General features: G+C 39.7%; 2 protein-coding genes across 3 annotated transcripts in view; both read right to left on the reverse strand.

The window, feature by feature from the left end:
* LOC121464907 (cytochrome P450 3A11-like) overlaps window positions 1–20779 on the reverse strand; it is a 160801-nt gene extending 140022 nt beyond the window's left edge. For both annotated transcript variants that reach the window (XR_005976583.1, XM_041678013.1), the window contains exons 1-9: window positions 20694–20779; window positions 19635–19728; window positions 17983–18035; window positions 9576–9675; window positions 6668–6781; window positions 6491–6579; window positions 6052–6200; window positions 1512–1639; window positions 550–619 (exon numbers count right to left, since the gene is read on the reverse strand). Coding sequence is in view for 1 of the 2 variants with exons in the window: in XM_041678013.1 (XP_041533947.1) it covers window positions 550–619; window positions 1512–1639; window positions 6052–6200; window positions 6491–6579; window positions 6668–6781; window positions 9576–9675; window positions 17983–18035; window positions 19635–19728; window positions 20694–20764 (868 nt within the window). In the remaining variant the exon portion in view is untranslated. The remainder of the gene's footprint in view (window positions 1–549; window positions 620–1511; window positions 1640–6051; window positions 6201–6490; window positions 6580–6667; window positions 6782–9575; window positions 9676–17982; window positions 18036–19634; window positions 19729–20693) is intronic.
* LOC121464906 (cytochrome P450 3A11-like) overlaps window positions 1–23037 on the reverse strand; it is a 138465-nt gene that overhangs the window by 11927 nt on the left and 103501 nt on the right. The window lies entirely within an intron of this gene.

Raw genomic sequence — 23037 nt, forward strand, 5'->3', positions numbered from 1 at the left:
GAGATAGAGACAGAGACCCACAGTGGAGCATTGGACTGAGCTCCCAAGGTCTAGTTGAGCAGAAGGAGGAAGAATATGAGCAAGGAAGTCAGGACCATGAGGGGTGTGTCCACCCACCAATGTGGTGGGACTGATCTAATGGGAGCTCATCAAGGCCAGCTGGACTGTGATCAAACTGGACTCTCTGAATGTGGCTGACAATGAGGGCTGACTGAGAAGCCAATTATAATGGCACCACATTTTGATTCTACTGCATGTGCTTGCTTTTGGGAGCCTAGTCTGTTTGGATACACACCTCCTAGACCTGGATGGAGGTGGGAGGGCCTTGGACTTCCCACAGGGCAGGACACCCTGACTTCTCTTAAGACTGGAAAGGGAGGGTGAGGGTGGTTAAGGGGAGTGGGAGGGAAATGGGAGAGGTGGAGGAGGTTTAAATTTTTAATAAGTAATTAAAATATAATAAAAAAAGAAAACCTTCCCACTCATTTTCTGAGCGATGACCACTCACTGAGAACTTCCTCGTCCATAGACCAAGGAGTTATTGGTTACCTTTATGAGATTCTTTGTCTTTGGAATTAATTTGAGTGTTCATCATCAGCTGAAGAAAATCTACTCTGTGCTGGAAGCAAAAGAGAAGTTGCAAAAATAGAAGGTCAATGGTAAGGTCAGAGGTAGATCAGGAGTGCAGAAGCTCATCCTTCTTTCTGAGAATGTAGATCCCTTAAATTCACACGTGGTTAGTCTTGCTTGATTTCTTAAAGAACAGAAGGAACTGTAGCTGAACCCGGAAGCAATCCAGCTATTTATAAACACATTGCAATAAATTACAATAGATATAATTTTAAACAATAGCATTGATTTTTTGAAAATGTTTTTGTAGGAGATGAAAATAGTATTTCCCTTGTTTTAATCAGTTTTATCTGTTCTTAGAGATTGTCATAGATGTATACAATGAGATATAGTCATACCCACCCCATCATTTCCTCCATTTGATTCTTCTAGATCCCTTGTAACATTTCTTCTTCCAAACTTCATCACCCCTTTTTTTAATAACCCACTGAGTCCAAGTGCTGCCCATATGTCCCTGTATGTCGGGTCATTCGCTGGTGGATGAAAAACCTATTGGTGGTTATACCCTCTCTCTGCAGCCATTAAGTGCCAAGAGTTCCCACCGAGGTGCAGCATTTGCAGAGGTCCTTCCTCATCTATGTTGGAGATTTGGTGGTGTTAACTTGTGCTGGTCCTGTGCCTTGCCATTTTTTCTTAATTTTAATCCTTACAAAGGACACTCTTCATTTGTTTTGCTAAGGGTTAATTCCTGACTTATTCTCAACCAGTGTTTCAAAATTCCAAATTTTCCTCTCCCAGAAATAAAAATATCCCTTTTCTCTCTCTAAATATAACCTTTTCTATCTACTTTTATTGATAGATGAAGTGAAACACACAGCTCACATGTTCACAGCCCAACATATTACAAACCCTGTACCTCTCAGGAGACCATCACTTTTTACCTTCCCATCAGAGTTCAGCCGGTTTTCCTTCATTCTAGCCACAAATTTTTTGAAGAATGCTATCGAATCCTTTGGGTATCTGGTGACATTTAACATCTCATATATTGGTGTAAGAAATGGAAAGAGTACTGGAAAGGATAGACAAATAATAAATTTTAGTGGAAATACAGGTTTTATGTAGTGAAATCATGAAACAATCTAAAGAATAAGTCATCAGTGTCTCAACCAAACCATTCTCTCTGTGATGTTGCTCACACTGGGTCACCACCATAATGCTCCTTCTGCATTGAGGAGTAGTGAAAGGAACAATTCTGACTCTTGGATTTAACTCTGCTCCTGTAGTTTGTGTGGATCCAAAATATAGACAGGTCCATTGACATGGTTCAACAGCTAAAGGGACCTACAGAATAGCCTAACAACCTGAGTTTGATCACTGCATCCCACACTGTGGAAGTAGAGAACCAACACATGCCATATAAACACCAAAGCACATGTCCACACACATAGATAAATAAATCAATAAATTTATTCTTAAGCTAATAAATAAACAAGTAGAGAAATAGGTAGATTTCTTATTAGCAGACAAGTGTAAAGAAAGAACAGCCAAGATAGCATTTGTTTTTCAGCTGGCTTGATATGAACAACACTAGTACCAGAAAGGATATTTGGATAATCAGATGTCTGTGCAAATTAATTATATAAATATCCTTATCATATAATAATCTTACTAAATAACCAACAGTTCAAGAAATCCAGCAGGATACTGGAAAATTTACTGAGCTATAGTTTTGTGGCAGAGTACTTGCCTAGCATGTGTGAGATCTTGTGATCTTCTTCAAGTAGCAAAAGAATACAAAAATGTCTTGAGAGAGTGTGAAAAAAGATAAAGCAAGACCATATAGAGAAAAGGTGCAGAGAGGCTTATGTTGTAGGATCATCTTTTTGTACACTGTGAAGATGTGTCTCTTCTAAGGCCCTTTTTGATTGGCTTAATAAAGAACTGAATGGCCAATGGCTAGGCAGAACTTCCAGTAGGAGAGAGGCACTCTGGGAAGAAGAGAGGTGTAGTTCACCAGCAAGATGTGGGGGCAGAGGGTTGGAATTGGGAGTTAGACGTACATATGGAGCATAGGTAATGAACCATGTGGTAGAAGGTGGTTTAATAGAAATGGATTAATTTAAGTTATAAGAGCTAGTGGGAAACATGTCTAAACTAAGGCCAAGCTTTCATAATTAATAAGAAGTCTCCATGTCATTATTTGTGTTCTGGCCGTCCAAATAAAATCCACGGGGATGCCCCCAGCTAGGTCCTTGGACAGCAGAGGAGAGGGTACCTGAATGGTCCTTGCCCCACTATCACGCTGATGATTATCTCGAATATCACCATAGAATCTTTGTCCAGCGACGGATGGAGATAGAGACAGAGACCCTCATCAGAGGAACGACTGAGCTCCCAAGGTTCCGTTGAAGGCAGAAGAAAGGAGAAGTCGAGCAAAGAATCAGGACCGCGAGGAGTTGCTCCACGAATTAAGGCAGTGGGCCTGTTCTAATGGGAGCTCAGCTGGACTGGGTGTGAATGAGCATGTGATCAAACCAGACTCTCTGATTGTGGCTGACAATGGGCACTGACTGAGAAGCCATTGATAAAGGCACTGGGACTTGTTTTTACGCCATGTTCTGTTTTTTTTGGGACCCTAGTCTATATGGATGCACACTTCCCTAGGCCTGGATGTAGGGGGGAGGGTCTTGGACTTCCTACAGGGCAGGGAGGGTTTATATATTAATAAATATATAAAAAGAAAAAAATCTAGGGAAAGGCTTACAGCCTTAATTTTTTTTAAAAAGATTTATTTATTTATTTTGTTTACAGTAGTCTGTCTGCATGTGTGCCTGCAGGCCAGAAGAGGGAACTAGATTTCATTACAGATGGTTGTGAGCCACCATGTGGTTGCTGGGAATTGAACTCAGGGCCTCTGGAGGAACAATCAGTGCTCTTAACCTCTAAGCCATCTCCCTAGTCCCACAGCCTTAATTTTTTATATCTCAAATATCAGACTTTACAGTGTAAAATAAAATTTTAAAACAACTTACTCCAGGGCAGGAGAAATGACTCAATGGTAAAATACTTGCTTTGCAAGCACCAGATCTGAGTTTGATACCCAGCACCTCTGGAAAGCCAAGGTCAAAGACAGCTGACCAATCTCAGATAGAAAAAAAAAATCACATGATCGTCCTCAGTTCTAGAGTCTAGCCTATAATGGAAAATGCAAATATGTGAAAGGTATAAGTGTGGATATGGGATAACGCTCAAAAGGAGACAAGGAGAGGATGATACTTGGTGTTGAGGATGGAATGTAGGGAAAAGGACACAAGAGCTGTGTATGGAAAAGTAATTGACAGAGAAAATATTAAAACCCCCAAAGAAACACCACTGCTAACTGTACACAGCACATACACACAACAAAAAAATTACTACAGGCCCTATAGAGATTGCTCAACAGTTAGAACTGACTGCACTTTCAGAGGACAAAGATTTGATTCCCAACACCCATGTGGCTGCCCTTAACCATGCATAACTCCAATTCCAGGAGATTTAATTTCCTTTTATGGTCTAGGCAGGCCCTTAATTCATATGGTACATATATGTGTAGGTAAAACATCCAATCACATAAAATAAAAATAAATAAATCTTTAAAAAATGTTAAAATAATTCAGCTATGTGAGAGAGATGATCTAAAAGCAGACATTAATATATCTAGCTTAGTTTTTTAAATTGAATTAGGATTAAGGAAATTCTAATCAAAACCACAGGTCCAGCCTGCAGCATATCCACTAATCAGCAATGATCAAACTCATAGGAGAGCCAAGTGTTGGGTGGGACATGGAGAACTTGGAACTCTCCTGCATTTCCAGAAGACATAGAAAAAGCTGCATCTACCATGGAAAACATATGTTTAGTTGTTTAATATGTTAAAATGGAGTTACTTTGTAATGCAGGAACGACAATTCTGAATATATCCCAAAACAAATATTTAAACGTAACCTTGTATTGAAATGCTCATGGCAGCAAAATTCATGGCAAAGATATAAAACTAACTTCAATGTCTATAAACTAATATAGAATATTACTCATTCATAGACATAGGAGACAGTTACAGTAGTGTCACTTAATAGTGTTTTAAATGACAGAGGCCTGTTACAGAGACTGTATAGTCTATGATCCCATGATGTGAAACACTCAGAATATGTAAATATAGGGAAAGTAAATTGGTGGTTGCTTGGGTCAAGGCTGCTTGAAGGACGATGGTGCAAATATGCAGCATGGCTAGAACAGAGTCCTCTGCAGTTGACATTGGTATCAGGCCATATGGATCATCAGTCAGTGCAGACCCCAGAGTGATCAGAGAGCTGAGAATAAGTGACTGTTGCGTGCTAAGTCCTACATGGAGCATTTTTATCAACACCCCCATCACTCCAGGCTCAAGGAACATCACAAAAACAGATGTGGGGGTAAAGTAAGGGCAGGACAGGTGGTGTGATGATGTGGGATTCTGTTCTGTGTGCTATGAATGTTTTATTACCATTGGTTAATAAAGAAGCTTCTTTGGGCCTGTGGCAGGGCAGAATATAGCCAGATGGGAAATCTGAACAGAGATATATAGAGAGGGTAGGCAGAGTCAGGGAGATGCCATGTATGTACCAAAGGAGACAGACCCTGGAACTTTACCTGGTAAGCCACAGCCTTGTAGCAGAATACAGAATAATAGAAATGGGTTAATTTAAGACGTAAGAGCTAACTAATAAGAAGCCAGAGCTAATAGGCCAGGATGTAATGTAATTAATATGGTTTCTGTGTCATTACTTGAATCTGTGTGGTCAGGAAACCTACAAGTAGTCTCTGTTTACAGTGTGAAAAACTATATCCTAGACATGGCCTGGCCCACTCTCGATCTGATCACCTACATGAGATCACACCAATAATACTGGTCAACATCCTAGGAGGCAGAGATTGCTGGACTTACTGTTTGGCCAAAACAAGGGATGGGACATTAAATTGAGAGAAAGATGTGTTGGTGTATCTGGGGGAGGTGGGGGTGAGAATTAGGGGAGGGTATAATCAAGATAGATTGTATACCTTTATGTTATTGTCAAAGGATAAATAATAGAATTCTAAAATAAAGAGAACAGTGTCTTAAGCCTTTAATCCCAACACCCAGGAGATTGAGGTAATGGGATCACTGTGAGTTCAAGGCCAGCCTGGTCTACACGGCAACTTTCAGGCAAGTTGAGCTACCCACTGAGACTCTCTCTAAAAGAAAATTAAGTTCAGGAACAAAAGAAAGGCAGTACATGTCTTTGTGCCTTAAATATTGGATTGTGCCTTTATATACAACATGATAAGTTTGTGAATTACATGTCAGGTGAATTATATACCAATAGCGCTGTTAGCTTTGTTAAGTGTGGAAGAGAAAGGCTGAATTTCAAACATGGCAACAGACAAGTGCACTGGGTGAGAAGGAAGAAGAACCACCATACATACCTATTGACATAAGTAATGGACTAAAAAAATCTATTCTTAATAGCTTCTTGGTCTTTTCCATAAAAGGATCATTTGGGTTGTTGAGGGAATCGACGTTCACACCAAATGCCGTGCTCGTAATGACATCCAAGCTGTAGGCCCCTAACACTCTGAGGAGATAAAGATGTGGGAATTTACCACATTCAGCAAGAAGCTTGAAATAATTTGTATTTTGGGCAAGACTGGTGAAACCACCTCAGTTGGCCAAGCACCTTCCCCTACTATCTACCCTTTACCCTTGCGACTTTGATACTATCACATTTCTTTCTCAACTGTACATTTGTCATCTAGTGTCTAAAAGGGAAGAAGGAGCAGCTGGACATGTGAGACACACAGGATGACCCTTCTGCCCCTGCTGCCCTTCCTCTCCCAGAACCACAGTGGATGTACCACTACTCACTCTTTCAAGGTAAGAGGCTTGCCTTTCTCTGCCTCTCTTCTCAAGTATTTTACCAAAATATCTCCGTAGTGTTCAATGATGGGGAACATCTAGGCACAAAACACAAAGGCACCCATGGTTGTTAGGTGTGGAGACTCAAGTCACACAAACATTTCAGTTAGAAGTCCTTTTAGTCACCTCTTTGAGTTTTCCACTGGTGAAGGTGGGAGACAGCAAGGCTCGAATTCTCTTCCACTCCTCATCCTTAGCTGATGAGAGGGCTTTACTCATTATCCCCCCTGGGCCAAAACTCTAGAGTAAAAAATATAAATATTGTTCTCTGTAAGTCCAGACCTTACTATGGTTGCAAAGTGCTAGGGAGATATTGGTTTATAACAATTTGTTTGTGACTGTTTATTATAGATCAAGCCTCATCCTACATGCAAAAATGATCAGAATTTTCTCACAATCTTTAAGACATTGGGTGCTCACTGGGATGCCTGTTGAACTTTTAAACATTTTTATTTCAGGATCCTTGTAAATTTAAATCTCCCTGTGGTTTAAAAATTAGTTCCAGGGATGTGCAGGGGTTAGAGAAGAGAGAAACAAAACATAGTAGATTCTCCAGAGTAATGTAGATGGCAAATGGCTTGGGGACAAATACAAAGTGAACTTTGTATCACACAAGTTCTCCAGCTCTATATTTACAGCATAGGCAATGTGAAAATTGATGCTTTGTTATGGTTTGTGATCGTGTGTGCATATGCATGCTCATGTATGTGTTTGTCTGTATGTGTGTGTGTGTGTGTGTGTGTAGAGTAGAACACTGGTGTGCATTCTCATTTGGAGAACAGAGGTCTGACATCTTCCTCTCTACCTCTACTGTATTTTTTTATGCAGGGTGTCTCAATGAATATAAAATGGTCTGGTTTGGCTAGAGTTGCCATTCAGCAAGTTCCTAGGACTCACCTATTCCCAAATACTGCTCAGAAATAACATATACGTGCTGCTCTGCCCAGGTTTTATGTTGGTGACCTACCCTCAGGTCCTTTACCAATAGACTTATTTCCCTACCCTGAGATACATAAAGGATTTGATCTTTGGGTATTTTTCTAGAATTATTTTAGTATTGTTTGTATGTATGCATGCATGTGTGTATAAATGTATGTACATATGTATGCAGTGTAATCAGAGGTCAGAGGAGTGAGTTGGATCTCCTAAAGCAGGAGTTACAGGTGATTTGAGCTGCTGGATGTAGATGTAGGCAACCAATCCCCCATCCTCTTTTAGAACTTTCAGCCACTATGTCATCTCTCTAGACCCTGGTTTATTTGGTTTGAGGTTGTTTGTTTAGGAATAGTGTTATAAGAAATAATTTTCCCTAATTTTTCTTCAGTGATAAAAGGGAAAATATAATTCTATTTCCCTGGTGGGAACTTTATTCTATTTTCCACATTTATACTTTATACTAGCGTTGAATTTCACAACTGCCCTTATATTAAAGCACTCAGCACAACAGAAAGAAGTGGAACTGTCTTCCCTTAATGAAGGGCAGCAGTTTCAACTAGGCCTTCAGCCAACTCCACCACATGACCAAAAGCTGAATGGGGACCAGAGAGATAGCTCAGTAGGTAAATGTGCTTGCTGCCAAGCCCAACAACCTGAGTTCATTCCCCAGGATGCAGGGGGTAGAAAGCGGGAACCACAAGGTTTCTCCAGACAGAACAGTGGGATAGTCATGATTTAAAAAGAGCGAACATTGAACTAAGTATCATACCTCACAATAATTTACCATAAATAAAATCATATATTTAAGAGCTAATCTCAAAAGGATATTTTTTTTCACACAAGAAAACCCACACAAAAGGGCCAGGTGACTAGTTATCAACTTGACACTGTCCACACACTACACTGAGAAGCAAAATGGATACAAAATGAGAGAAGAAGGCAGGCTGTATATGGAGGGCAAGGAGCCGTGCTCTATTATGTGTGTTTGCCACTGCACGAATATAGATCTGTGAAAAACTGCACCATACCACACAGATATAAGAAAGGACCCATGAAATAGGAAATGTAAACACAATCTAGATGACAACAGTGTATATCTACAAGTAGATACAATAATATAGTATATTTATACTTCCTCACTAGTAAAATGAATACCCCGACACTGCTTGTATATTATTGTGGAAACCACTGTGAATCAACATTTATTTCTTTTTTAAAATTCACTAAGTAGCCAAAGAGGTAGCAGTGCATACTCTTATACCCAGCAATCAGGAGGCAGAGACAGGCAGATCTCTATGAGTTTAAGACAGCCTGGCCTACAGAGTAAGTTCCAGATAAGTCAGAGCTACACAGAGATACACTATCTCTAAAAAAAAACAAAGAAAACAAACAAAATAATTTCAATAGGTAAAAATAAAGGTTTGTATTCTTAAAAGGGGGAGTCCGGGTGATGGTTCAACAGTTAAGGGTGCTTGCTGATCTTCTGGAAGAGCCAGGTCCCAGCACCCATGCCAGGCCCCTCCAACTGCTTGGAACACTAATCTAGTGGATCTCAACCCCTTTTTTGGCCTCCACAGGAACCTAACATGTATGGCATTTACTTTTATAGATACATGCAGTGGGACAATGGTCTTGTATTCTTTAAAGGTTGTCAGTTGTACTGGTTTAATAAAATGCTGATTGGTCAGTAGTCAGGCAGAAAGTATAGTTGAAGCAACCAGCCAGTAAGTAGAGGCGGGGTGATGAGAAGAGGAGAATTCTGGGAAGAGCAAAGACTCAGTCTGCATTCCTCACCCAGACACAGAGGAATCAGGATGAGACTGCCTCACTAATAGAAGGTACCAAGCCATGCGACTAGCACAGACAAGAATTATGGATTACTGTAAGGTGTAAGAATTAGTTAACAAAGAAGCCCGAGATAATATGTCAACCCGTTTATAATTAATGTAAGCCTCCTTGGGACTGTGTGTTTCTTTGGGACTGTGAGGCTGCAGGACCGGGCACGATAGAACCTCTGTCAACAGACATACATATATACATATAAATGAAAATAGCAAAAACAAGTCTTTAAATTTTTTAAATTAAAAAAGTTACCTACCCGTCGGTTTGTGAACACAGAATAGAAGTCCTTCACTAGTACATTTTTGATCATCTCTGTGTCCGTGATAGCTAACACAGGTATTTGACCATCATGTAACCTGGGTGAGGAAAATAGCTCATTAACACAAGCTAGGTTATAAAGTGGGAGCCCAAATCCTCACTTTGATTCCAATGTTACATGACCCTCACTCTGGTTATACAACAAGTTGTCACACTAATTCCAAGTTCAGCTTAGGGAGTCTGACCACAGATCCATGGAGTCTTTGTAAAGTGACAGGTGATGTCATTGAAGACACAACGAGTCACTTAAAGACAAAACAGTTTGTAGTGGGAATCTCATAGAATCATTGTATCTTGGGTAAACATTAGGATGAAAAAGTTGTTTCTCACTGTATGTATGATAATGGCAGAATATATTAGTTTCTTGTTCAAGGCTCCAAGACCTTGAGGAAATCATAGTAGGGAACAGTTATTGTTTTCTATGACTTATAGTTGTTTTCTCTATGGAATTTCCATCCATTGCATGTCTTCTGTCACAGTACTATCCAGGCACGCTTGGAGGGCTTGAATTATTGGCTACTGCAACAATGCACAACAGGGACTGGAACTGCAGGGGTGTGATTATTTCTTTCAGAGAACATGTAGAATAGATCAAAGCAGCTTTGGCATGAGGATCTTGTTATACCCCAAACACAACTTCGTGTAGAATCAATAAATACATTTCTGAAATGAGATTTGAGGTTTAGTTCACAAAAACTGTTCCTCCCTGTTGCGAGTGTGCCTAAAATTAAATTGTGGAATTTCTTTCCTTTGAACATCCCACACAACAGGAAGCACCAGACATGTGGTGTCCAGTGTCATGGGTTCAGAAATGAGAGAGGTCTCGATACTCCAGGACTGGCGATAGAGGATGCTCAGTTCTTCAGGATGGGGATTTCACCATCTCAGGAGCAGCAATATGCTGGTCACTTAGTGTTTGTTAAAAGGAAATGGAGTGAATGTGAGAGAAAAACAGCTTACAGAACTGTCGGTAATTGTTACCAGACATTGTTATTGGTTTGATGCAACTCCCTTCAATGAAAACTTGGGGTATGGAAGCCAGTGTTGAGAACCTAATGAGCTCATGTGAGAGAGGAGCCTATACATCCTAGAGAGGAGTCAAGATTTGCTCTTTATGTAATTTGATCTCAAATGCTCTGCATCCACTGCAGAGTGAGGAATCACAGAAAGGTTCACTTGAATTTGAACAGGAAAGTAAAAAGGAAAACATCCATGCTAGCAAGTGTCAGTCAGCGGAGGAGAATGTTTCCTCACAGGAAGACAGGAATGTTGTTTCAGAGAAAGAAGAAAGTGGGGAGGGTCAAGGTTACGGAGATGAGACACTGAAAGTAACAATTAATAAATGGGACCTTTTGAAACTGAGAAGCTTCTGTAAGGCAAAGGACATGGCCAAAAAGACAAAATGGTAGCCTATAAAATGGGGAAAGATCTTCACCAACCCCACATTGGACAGAGGACTGATTTCCAAAATTTATAAAGAAGTCAAGAAACTAGATATCAAAATACTAAGTAATCTAATTGAAAACTGGTGTATGGATCTAAAGATAACATTCCCAACAGAAGAATCTAAAATGACTGAAAGACACTTAAAGATTTTTTTAACATCCTTAGTCATCACAAAAATGCAAATGAAAACAACTCTGAGATACCATCTTATACCTGTCAGAATAGCTAAGATCACAAATACCGTTGACAGCTCATACTGGAGAGGATGTAAGTGGAAACTCCTCCATTGCTGGTGGGAATGCAAACTCATGCAGCCACTTCTGAAATCAGTATGGCAGCTTCTCAGAAAATTCAAAATCAACCTACCTCAAGACCTTACCATACCACCCTTAGTCATATACCCAATGGATGCACAATCATACCATAAGGTTATTTGCTCCACTATGTTCATAGCAGCATTATTTATAATAGCCAGAACCTGGAAACATCCTAGTGGCCCCTCAACTGAAGAGTGGATAAAGAAAATGTGGTACATTTACACAGTGAAGAACTACTCAGCAGTATAAAACAATGATATTTTGAAATTTTCAGACATATAGATGAACTAGAAAAAAGTGTCCTGAGTTAGTTAACACAGACACAAAAAGAGAAACATGATATGTAGTCACTTAGAAGGGGATATTAGACATAAAGCAAAGGATAAATAAGTTACATTCCTCAGCCCAGAGAAGCTAGGTTAAAAGGAGGATTCTAAGAGGGATACACGTGTAGGACACCAGGAAGGAGAAATAGTGAAGATCTAATTGGTGAACTGAGAGGGTATATAAGGGAGGGATCGAGGATAGGATCATGAGGGATCGAGATAGCCAAGTTGGGGGAGGGACAGAGAAGGAGAGCAATGAAAGAGTATTGTGATAGAGGGAGTCAATATGGGTTTAGAGAAAAGCCTGTTGCTAGGGAAACTCCTAGGAATACACAAGGATGACCCCAGCTAAGACTCTTAGCAATAGTGGAGAGGATGCCTGAACTGGCCTTGCCCTGTAAGAAGATGAGTGATCTCCCTAAGACCCATCATAAAATCTACATCCAGTAACTGATTGGAAGAAGATGCAGTGATCCACAGCTAAGCACTGGGCTGAGTTCCTGGAGTTCAGTTGAAAGAGGGAGGAGAGATCATATGAGCAAGAATGGTCAAGATCATCATGGGGAAAACCACGGAGACAGCCAACTTGTGCTAGCAGTAGTTCACTGACTCTCGACTGACATTTGGGGAACCTTCATGGGACCAAACTAGGCCATCTGAAAGTGGGTGACAGTTATGTGGCTTGCTCTGTTTGGGGTTACCCTAGCAGTGGGACCAGAACTTATCCTGTGTTCATGATCTGGTTTTTTAAATCCCATTACCAATGGTGGGTTATCTTTCCCAGGAAGGCTCAGGGGCGAGGGACTTGGTCCTGTCTGAACTTGGTATCCCAGATTTTGTTGATTCCCTAAGGGAGGTCTTATCTCCTCTGAGGGGTGAATGGAGGCTCAGATGGGGGGAATCTTGGGAGGTGGGAGAAGGAAATTGATGGGGAACTGGGGTCGGAGTGTAAAATGATTTTTTAAAAATTAAATTATAAAGAGAAAAGAAAAAAATAAAAACAACAGAGATTCCTCTTCTCTTCCTTCTTTAGATGACACAATCTTAGAGATTCAAAAGATTGAAACAGTAGTTGCAGAGTTGCAAAAATCAAAGATGCAAATAGACAAACTCCAGAGACAAAGAATAAGAGAAATTAAAGGAGAAAACTTCCCAGGAGAAAAAAGGAAAGGAGAAGAAACTTGAAAAGAAATTTTCCCAGTAAAAAAGGGTAGTGTTTAATTAAAAGGCTTTTCCCTATAGAAGAAGGGAAAGTATATAATCAATATATTCATCAAGTAAGAGATGAATATTGAAGGGAGAGAAAATCCTCTTTCCTGTGGATAGAGGAAGGGCAAAGGCCATATCCAATAGAAAAAAGAATTCAGATCTGCTGGAACCCAGAGCTCTCTGGCTGGGTGATGCCTGTCAGTGCTTTCTGCAAGGGTCAGGAAGTGCAGAGAGACAACATCTGAATTCCAGAGAATGATGGGTGGGCTCTGCTGCTGCAGCCTGAGCTAGCACAGTTGGCTCAGAACTTAGAATTTTCTTGTTTAATTTTAGTTTAAATTTTTTTTTGTTTTTCCCTCAGAGAGGGAATAACTCAATATGAAATGTTCCTTCATGGGAAATGTTTTTTCTTCTGATAGTGGAAATAACTCATTATCAAGTATCCATTCATGGGAGAAAACAATTGAACCAGCTTAACTTGTAGTACAGAAAACAGTTGTAATCATGGCATGAAGTACTAAGCCAATGCTGTTTAAATTTCCAGATGCATTAATTATTCATTATATAGAGGCTGTTCTCTTCTCTTGATCATCTGATTAATGCTTAAATGAATGTTCATTCAATTTTTATAGTAAATGACTTAAAGAAAAATTTATAATTTTCAGCTATATTACTGGGTATAATCTTGTCTAGTTATCACTAGTGGGTATTTGATTCTGCTCTTTACATTGCTTTCAAGACACTCTTGGTTAAATTCAATAAAATGTAGTAGCTGAAACAGAGCAGCTTTTCAGTTTCTTAACTAATATGGCTGTGGAGGTGAAGCTCATGGAAATAATATCTTACTGAAAAAGAGCCTACAAAAACTATTTTTCCACTAAATAAAATGCAGGTAAATTGTCCTACCCTGTTAATAATTGTCAGTCCAATTTAACATGTTTCTTGGGATCTACAAAAAGGATCATCTTTTAAGATTTATAAAAAATACTCCATGGTTATTGCATTAAGTTAACTCTTATAATCAGATAGAGAATTTTTAAAAATGCTTTTATACATGACTTTGTAAAAAGGACAAAGAATATTTTCATATACAAGTTACACATATTCCTCAAACTGATTGTACCTACTCTGAGTTATACAGCCCAAATTAATATTCCTACAATTTCAGCACCCACTCATGAATGATGTTAGACATGAGATAAATTTCTAAAATTCATATTGAAAAAAATGTCAATAAAAACATAGGCTATTTAGATTGTACAGAAACAAGACAAGGCAGAAACTGTCTACACAAATTTTGATTAGGGGCCAATGCTGGATTCCCAACTGCTCTGCCTTTAAAATCGTTCACTAATAAGCCTACATGGGTGGAGCAGTGGCCCTTAATTAAAACAAATTCCAGGCACTTGAGCAACTAGGACAAAACAGTCAGATGTTAAACACATGAAAAAACTACAAATACTTGTCATTCTTCTCTATTTGTAATAAAATAAATCTTAAAAATTGTGGTGATGACTTATTTAAAAAGCTGTAAACCAAGTAATTCAACCTATGGGTCCTTTATAGTCTAGAATTCCATTATTTTCTTAATTGCCTAAAGCTTGGGTTAGAATAGTTGTTAATTTAAAAGACTGATTTTTTTTGCTATTCCTTTGCAGCAACTATATAAAGAAAAAATATGCTTTTACAGTTCCTACTTATAATAATGCCCAGCCTGATACAAATGGAGTAGGGAGGTGGTGGCGCACACCTTTAATCCCAGCACTTGTGAGACAGAGGCAGGCATATTTCTGTGAGTTTGAGGCCAGCCTGGTCTGCAAGAGCTAGTTCCATAACAGGCTCCAAAGCTACAAAAAAACCATGTCTTGAAAAACAAACAAAACAAAAAAACAAAACAAAACAAAAAAGGGTATAAGTGGAAAGTACTTCCCTAGGAAATGTTAAGTATTCCAACTTTATGTCCATTTTTAAACAGCTCTTTGGGCTGACGAGGGAGGGGGACTTGATTGGGGGAGGGGAAGGGAAATGGGAGGCGGTGTCGGGGAAGAGACCGAAATCTTTAATAAATAAATAAATTAGAAAAATAAAAATAAACCATTGGAAGTAGTTCATCAACAATGTCCTTAATCCATTGTTTATTATTCTGTTGAAGGATCATTGATCACAGTGTGAACCCTGAGATTGTATTAAATAAAATCAACCTTTGGTCAAGAGTCAGAGCCAACAGCTAGTTGATAGGATGTAGTCAAGGAGAGTTATAGTGAGTCTGGCCAACAGATAAATGCACAGGAAATAGTAAGGGGGGACACTTTCATTATGGTGGCCCTCTTTGTTTTGGGACAGAGACAGCAGTGTTCCCTTTTTGAGACTGCAGCTGAGGTGAATGGTCAGCTAACGGTTGCTTCTCTGTCTTTTTGAGCTAGCAGGTTTTCACCCAAGAATCTGACTTGTGAGTATTTATTGGTAAAATTACAAGATTCAGATTTAATTTAAAAAGAGCATCATTATACGGATAATGTCTTGATAGCTACCTCGGATGTCAATATCCTTGAAAAGGTGTTTACTGAGGTACCACAGATTTTCCCTCAATGGACATTGGAAATTACTCCTGGAAAGTTCTAAGAGGAAGCTCTCTTAATTATTTAGGTTTAAATTAATAAACAGAGAAACTAGCCACAAAAACAAGATTTGAAGAGATTAATAACATATGCCTAATGAGTTTGAAAAATTTATTGAGAGATATTAATTGGTTGTACCCTACAATTAGACTGCCTACTCCAGAATTAAGTAGTTTATCTCTAATTTACAAAGTGAATAGATTTTAACAGTCCCAGATATTTAACAACTGAAGCAGAAAAGGAGTTGGCCTAAGTAGAACAGAAATTGCAAGATATCTACATAGATCAATTAGATCTCACGCATTGTATTTTATTAATTTTACCTTCTACTCATTCCTCTACCGGACTCATTATGCCAAGGGAAAATATTATTTTAGAATGTATATCATAATCAGAATGAAAATTTAAAAACCTCTACAGAAGAGGTTTCTAAATTAAATATAAAAGGAAGAATAAGATCCATTGTCAGAAATGGATCCAGCTGAGATTGCAGTATGTTATACAAATGTTGAAATAATGCAATGATGGGTAATTCTTGATGACTGACAGAGCCTGTAGCAATTATTTAGGTGAAATCAGCAACAGATACCCCCAAAGTAAATAACTTCAATTTACAAAAAGAATTGAATGGATTCTTCCCCATTTAGTAAATCTACTTCTGCGGCTCTTACATTTTATACTGATGCTGGTTCTACAGCAGAAAGAAGTAAAGTGTTCCAAAGTCTATATGCTTCCGTCAAAAAAATCAGAATCATATGCTTTTCTAAAGATTTTATTAGATTTTGATGGGTCAGTCTCTGAATATAATTCCTGATTTTCAATATTCAAGATTAGTTGTATTTTATATAACAACTGTTCAACTTGTTCATGATTATTCAAAATTTACTCTGTTTTTCATACAATTGCCTATCAGGATGGTAATTATCCATTTTTTATCATTCCCATTATTTTATACTGGATTGACTGGGCCATAAGCAAAAGGAAATGAAGAAATTGATAAAATATTAATAGAAATTATTTTATAATCCTCAGAATTTTATAAAACATTATGTTACTAGTAAAGTTCTAAAGTAAAAATTAATATTACCTGGTTATAAGCTAAAGAAAGTATAAAAAATTATCCTACTTGTTTTTGGTATAGTTCAATTCCTTTACCTGTAAGAAGTAATCCTAAGGATAATCAAAGAAATGAAATTTGGAAAATGTATATATTTCACATAACAGAATTTGTAAAAAATAAAATATATACATCATACTTTTGATACATACTCAGGATTTCAATGAGTATCTGCCTAAGTTCTGAAAGGGCTGATTCTGTAATTACTCCTTTATTAGAAACAATGGCTATAAAGGGAAAATCAATGCAATTTAAACATAAGCACCTGCTTACATTTTCAGTAAAATAAAACATTTGTGTAATTATAACCAAACACAATATGGGGATAGCACATAAACCTGGACAAACAATTGTTGGAAGCTCTAATCACACTTTAAGAGAGATGTCATTTAGATGCCACTTCTGAGGGTCTTTATTTTTAGAGCAAGGCCAATGGTTTGGATGCCAGTGAGTTGCTGACGCCATTGCAAGACACCTATGATGATTCCAGTCCAGAAACTCTCTGAAAGAATATTAAGAAGAACTCATAGGATGATTGGATTGATGGTTGCTGTGGTATGGAAATTATTGTATTGACTGTAACTTTTGTCATGCCTGGACTAGCATGAGGTAATTCAGACTGCTGAATTGATTAAAGTGTGGCATTAACATGCTGCAGAACTGTGGACTTAGCAAAATAAAATAGATAGCAAGGTAATCAATGAAATAGATGCTTTGAGACAAGTTGTAATTCTTTTTGTCCTTGTAGAGCAGGCTGGCCTCGAACTCACAGAGATCTGCCTGCCTCTGCCTCCTAAGTGCTGGGATTAAAGGCGTATGCCACCACTGCCCGGCTCATTTTGGGTTTTAAATACATTGAATCTCCAAAGTCAGTTAAACAAGACAGTACACAATGATATACACTTCTATCAAAAGTCTTGGCAGCAGATGGTGATGGTGCATGCCTGTAATTCCAGAACACAGGAGCCAGAGGTAGGTGGATCTCTGTGAGTTTGAGATCAGTTTGGTCTACAGAGTGACTTCCAGGACAGCCAGGACTGTTACACAGAGAAACCTGTCTCTAAAACATAATAAAATAAAATAACAAATACAAGAAGTCCAGAGTCCTTGGAACATCAAAGCCTTTCAAAAAGCCACAATATACAATGTTCTCAAGATAATTAGTCCTGTGAATCAAGGCACTTCATGACACATGGCATCACCTTTACAACAGTGGGGCCATTACTACAATTCTGGGCTGGCGTTGTCCTGCACAAGCAGAGTACATCCCACTAAAAAGAGTCAACTCCATGGGACTTTCCAGAATACTCACCCCCAGATTTTTCCATATTTTTTATAGCACATAGCATCAAATTTCCATATACCCTGGAATGAAAAATAACATGACATCCATTATTGTCCTGTATGTGCCAACCCTTCCGTAGCCAGGGAACCAAACCATCAAATCTCATGTTTCTGACAGAGAAAAGTTCTTCAGTAACGTTTAGTGGCACCAAAAAGATGACTCAGTGGGAGAAGGCGGAGTGACAGTGCAGGACACCTGACACTTTCCTGTGGACTCTGCATGCATAGCCATAGTCATACACATGTGCACAGCAGCATATACACACATAATAATAATAATAATAATAATAATAATCTTAATAAGAATAATGAAATAGTTTTGCAGAATTTGCAATCAAAACATAGAACGTCTACAGGAAAATCTGAGCTGATGGCAGCTTGAGCTTTGCCTCTCGACCTCTGAACGTGAGCTTGGGAATGTCTGCTGTGGACTGACCGTAGGCCAGGTGTCAAAGGTTCATCACAAATGATCCACATAGACTTAAATGTGGCACATGACATGCTTATTACTGAAGTTTCTAACTTCAGATATTTTGTTGAATCTTCCTTTTCCCAGTGGTTTTGCCTTCAGTATCTTTAAATGAAAATACAAAGTACATTGCGTAGTCCAGTATGTGACGTGACTGACAGCCACCATCCTGTCTCAGGTTACACACTTGCTGCTCACACTCTTTCACAGGCTGCTGCCTTTAAAGGAAGAGAAGGTAGGTCCACGTCCATGTTAAATCACTTGCTGGCATGTCTAAACTTCTTTTACTGCTCACAAAGTCTGAGCTCCTGAATATCAAGATTAAATGGGTTGGAGATCTTTGCATTTCATCAAAGACAAACTTGAGGCTCAATAATCTGACATCAGGGCCAATGAGATGGCTCCGATGAGAAGGCACTAGCCACCAACACTGACAACCTGAGATTCATCCCTAGGACTCATATGGTGGAAAGAGAAAACTGACTCCCATAAATTGTCCCTTGACCTACAAATTCATGCAGTGTTACATACACACTCACCCCAAAATTAATAAGCATGGGGGAAGTTGACAATGGGGGCTGTGGAAATGGTTCAGTGGGAAGAGCACACCATAAAAGCCAGAGTTTGAATCCCCAATATCTGCATAAATGACAAATCAGGGTTAAAGTCCTCCAGTATCCCCACTTGCAGGAGGCCAAGAGAAGGGATCACTGGAGAGAGTTGACTAGCTAAACTAGTCAAGTCAGGGAGAACTGGGTTTGTGAGAGACCCTGCCTTAAAGTATAAAGTGAAGAACAATCAAGAAGACATCCAGTACCAACCTCTGGCCTCTACATGCACACGTATATCCATGCATCAGGATCTGCACACATATGGGCACTCATGCACATGTAAATACAGGCATACACACTATAAACACACACACGCGTGCACACGTGCGCGCGCGTGCGCACACACACACACACACACACACACATACACACACACATTTGGTAGTTTTAAGTTGGCAACCGAGCCCTAAAAAAATCACTGAACATTCTCTACTATCATGAGAATACACAGTATGAGGACCTGAAATCACACTATCATTTCCTATCAAGGAGCATTTAACAAAACTAAACCATTTTTGTCCATCAGGAATCAACACTTACCTCGTAGTAATTCATCAGAGTTCCTAAAAATGGCAGAGGTTTGGGTCCAGGAATTCCCTGTTTCTTAAAAACATCATGGTTACGGGTCCCGTATCTATAGAGAGAAACAGAAACTCTTGTGACCACAAGAGGAGAGGAGATAAACATGACCAAAGCCAAATCATGAAACATACCAACAACATGGCTGTCCCTCAGTTCCCAGAGCTTAGGGGTGGGGTGAGGGGTCCAGTGTGCTTGGCAGCCCATGTTTTGTATATGCTCCTACTGAGTTCTGGTGGCTCTAGATGTAACCTGAAAGTCACTCAGGTCATACCAAGAGTAAATCTAATCCGAAACCCCCTTCACCTCAGCAAGAGGGAGTTGAAAGTGTGTATGTGTGCCCAGCAGATCTGCATAACATAAACATGAACTTTAATAGTTAGTGTCACTGGGGCTTTAGTACAGTGGTAGAGTGCTTGACTAGCACATATAGGCTCTGGTTTGAGACCTCTTTCTGCCAAAAATAAAAATTCAAAATGAACACAATTATTTCATCTCAGGCCTTCAAGATGACTGCACAGGTAAAGGGATTGACTTCCAAGTTTGACAACCTTAGTCTAACCCACAGGATCCCCATAATAGGAAAGAAAAGACTCTTCAAAGTTTTCTTGTAACACAAACACACACACAGACACACAGACACACAGACACACACACACACACACACACCTGTGTCACGTGCTTCCTGTATTTCCATTAAATAAAAACATGCTATTTCAAAGTTTTTTTTTACAAGAGTTAATTTTAACTTCTGTTATCACGTTTTATAATTGTATTCTGGTGCCTGTGGAAGGCATTACATCCCTTGGGACAGTAATTACAGATGATGTGAACCGTGTGGATAGCAGGATTCTAACCTGGGTCAAATAGAAGAGCAATCAGTGCTCTTAACCACTGAGCCATCTCTCCAGACCCTGCTTTCCTTGTCACTTTTGACCTTGCATTCAATACCAGAATACAGGTCTGAATACAGCCCCAACCCGAGGACACGGTGGAAGAGGAACTTTGGTGGTTACTCACCGGTATAGGAGCACCAGGCTGATTACCAGGAGGACCCAGGTTTCCAGGGAGAGAATTGAAGTCAGGTCCATCGTTGCTTGTCTGTCAGCAATGAGCCCTCTGTGTTCTCCCTCCAGCTGTGTGATACCCTTTGCAAGGCTTCTCTTCCACTAATGGTGCTGAATACCAGCCTGGGGTATTTATACTCTGGGAAGAAGTGATCCAGGGTTGTGCATGGCCGGGACTTTGGTCTCCTGGATAGATCATGAAGTTCATCACTGCCTATGTTGATCTACTGTGAGTTAACATTCTGTGTGTAGTCAATACACAGTGTTGTCATTTCTGGAAGACCAAAGGTAATTTTTTTTAAATCAAAAATTCGAGCAAATTTATTGACATGACATGCCCTTTCACCAAGGATGGCTTATGTCAAAAACACATGAAATAAAGTCAAAATTGTTCTATCTGTGTACAGATCTTTACAGAATGTCTTTCTCCTTCCCTGTAAGATACTTCATTATTTTTCAGAACTCAACTTACAAAAAAATTAGTCTCTTTGAATATGTCCTCACCTGTGCCCCTAAGAAATAAAACCTCTTCTCCTGAGGTATGTCTCCTTCACATGCATCTCCTTCCCTCCAGCCCAGCACTGAGGGTCTTCCCGTACAGCACCCTTACTAGATTGTGAGAATATTCTGAGTAGCAGTCACCCAATATGTAATAGAGTGGTCATTCAGACCTGTCAACTTAAGTTGGGAGAGGTGCTGGGTTGAGCAGTTAAAATGTCTTTGATTAGTTTCTAGCAAACGTTAAGGGACCCTTTTTTTGAGTGATGAGAATGTTCTAAAACTCACTGACTGTGTAGCTTGTATAACCACATAGAACCACATTTAAAACAATGAAAATTACTCTGTGAATGGATATATCATGCAGTGTATGAATATGTGTGTATTCATATTCTGATGAATTGCTTAAAGCTGATGCATTGCTTAATTTTTTTTTAATTTTAGACCACTGATGTTTGTTTGTTTGAGAAAAGGAAAATCCAGGAGTAGTGATAAGAATCAGCTGGGAGAGTGACATCTCAGCAGTCACAAAGCCCTGACTCCATCCCCAGCACCATGTAATTGGTAGTACACTTCTGTAATCCCAGAACTGAGGGAGTAGAGGCAGGGGGATCACAAGTTCAAAGACGAAGTTCAAAGCTACATAAGGAGTTTGAGACCAGCCTGGGGGGCATGAGACCCTGTCTTGGGGAACAAAAACCACCAACAAAACCAAATTCTTCGACTCCTTCAATATAGCAAAATTCATTACCTGCTGCTCCATGCTAGTGGTCATTATGAGATGAGACAGACCTTACCACTTCCTGCTGAACTGTTTGTAATGATTGTTCTGTCTCTTTAAGAGCCATGCCAAGCCAACTCCCTTCCTGCTTGCAGCCTCAGAGCCCCACGTTCTCTTCTTCCTGTCCCCTCTCTTGGAGAGGCAGCCTCTTTCTCTCTCTCTCCCCTCCCCTTTTCCCTTCTCCTCCATAATCCACCTAATAAATGTCTTACTTTACTCTGTATGGTATGTTTATCTGTCTCTCTCGCCCAACTGCCACAGTCACATGGAGACCTGCCACGTGGTCTCTTGTGCCATCCCTGCTTGGGACTGGCCGCTTTTGGGACCCCAGCAGCTTGCAGGAAACCCATCTGCATGGTGTGCCTGTCTGCCCCTTGCCCACCTGCCACCCACATGGCTAGCCAGCCGCTGGGGATGTCCAGGGGACCAGCTACCTTTGTTTGTTGGCCTGCCGCTGGTCCCGCAACAAATCCATAATACTGTTGACACCTAACAGGCCCTGAGTGACAGGGAGGCGTTGTAGCATTTGTGTGTTAGCCCTCTGGTGAGTGGTGAGTCCACAGGCTCTAATGGACAGTTCTAAACCCATGGTCACACAGATGGCACTAGTTAAAGCCTGTAAGACACAGAAGAAATCATGAATATGGGAAAGAGATTTGCAGGGAGGAAGTAAGATTGACAAGGTTGGGAGGGAAATAAGTGAGAGTGGAGAAAATTATCCAGAATTCATTATATACAGGTTGTCAGACAACAAAATTTATTAAGTAAAAATAAGTGCAGGACTCTGGGTTGGGGATGTAGCTCAGTTGAGAGGGTTCTTGCCTAGTACTCAGAAAGCCCTAGGCTGGATCACCAACACCACCAAACATGGTCAGGTGGTGGTTCTAATCCCTGCCCTCCAGAGGTTGAGACAGCAAGATCAGAAGTTCAAGACCATTCTTGGCTACTTAGCAAGTCTGAGGCTAACCTGGACTACAGTGATAAGTCCTGTATTAAAAAAAGCACATAGCCCTCCAAT

This window comes from Microtus oregoni, unplaced genomic scaffold (genome assembly GCF_018167655.1).
Source record: "Microtus oregoni isolate MIOR12 unplaced genomic scaffold, Mior012 000029F_ref0000214, whole genome shotgun sequence".
NCBI classification, from domain to species: domain Eukaryota; kingdom Metazoa; phylum Chordata; class Mammalia; order Rodentia; family Cricetidae; genus Microtus; species Microtus oregoni.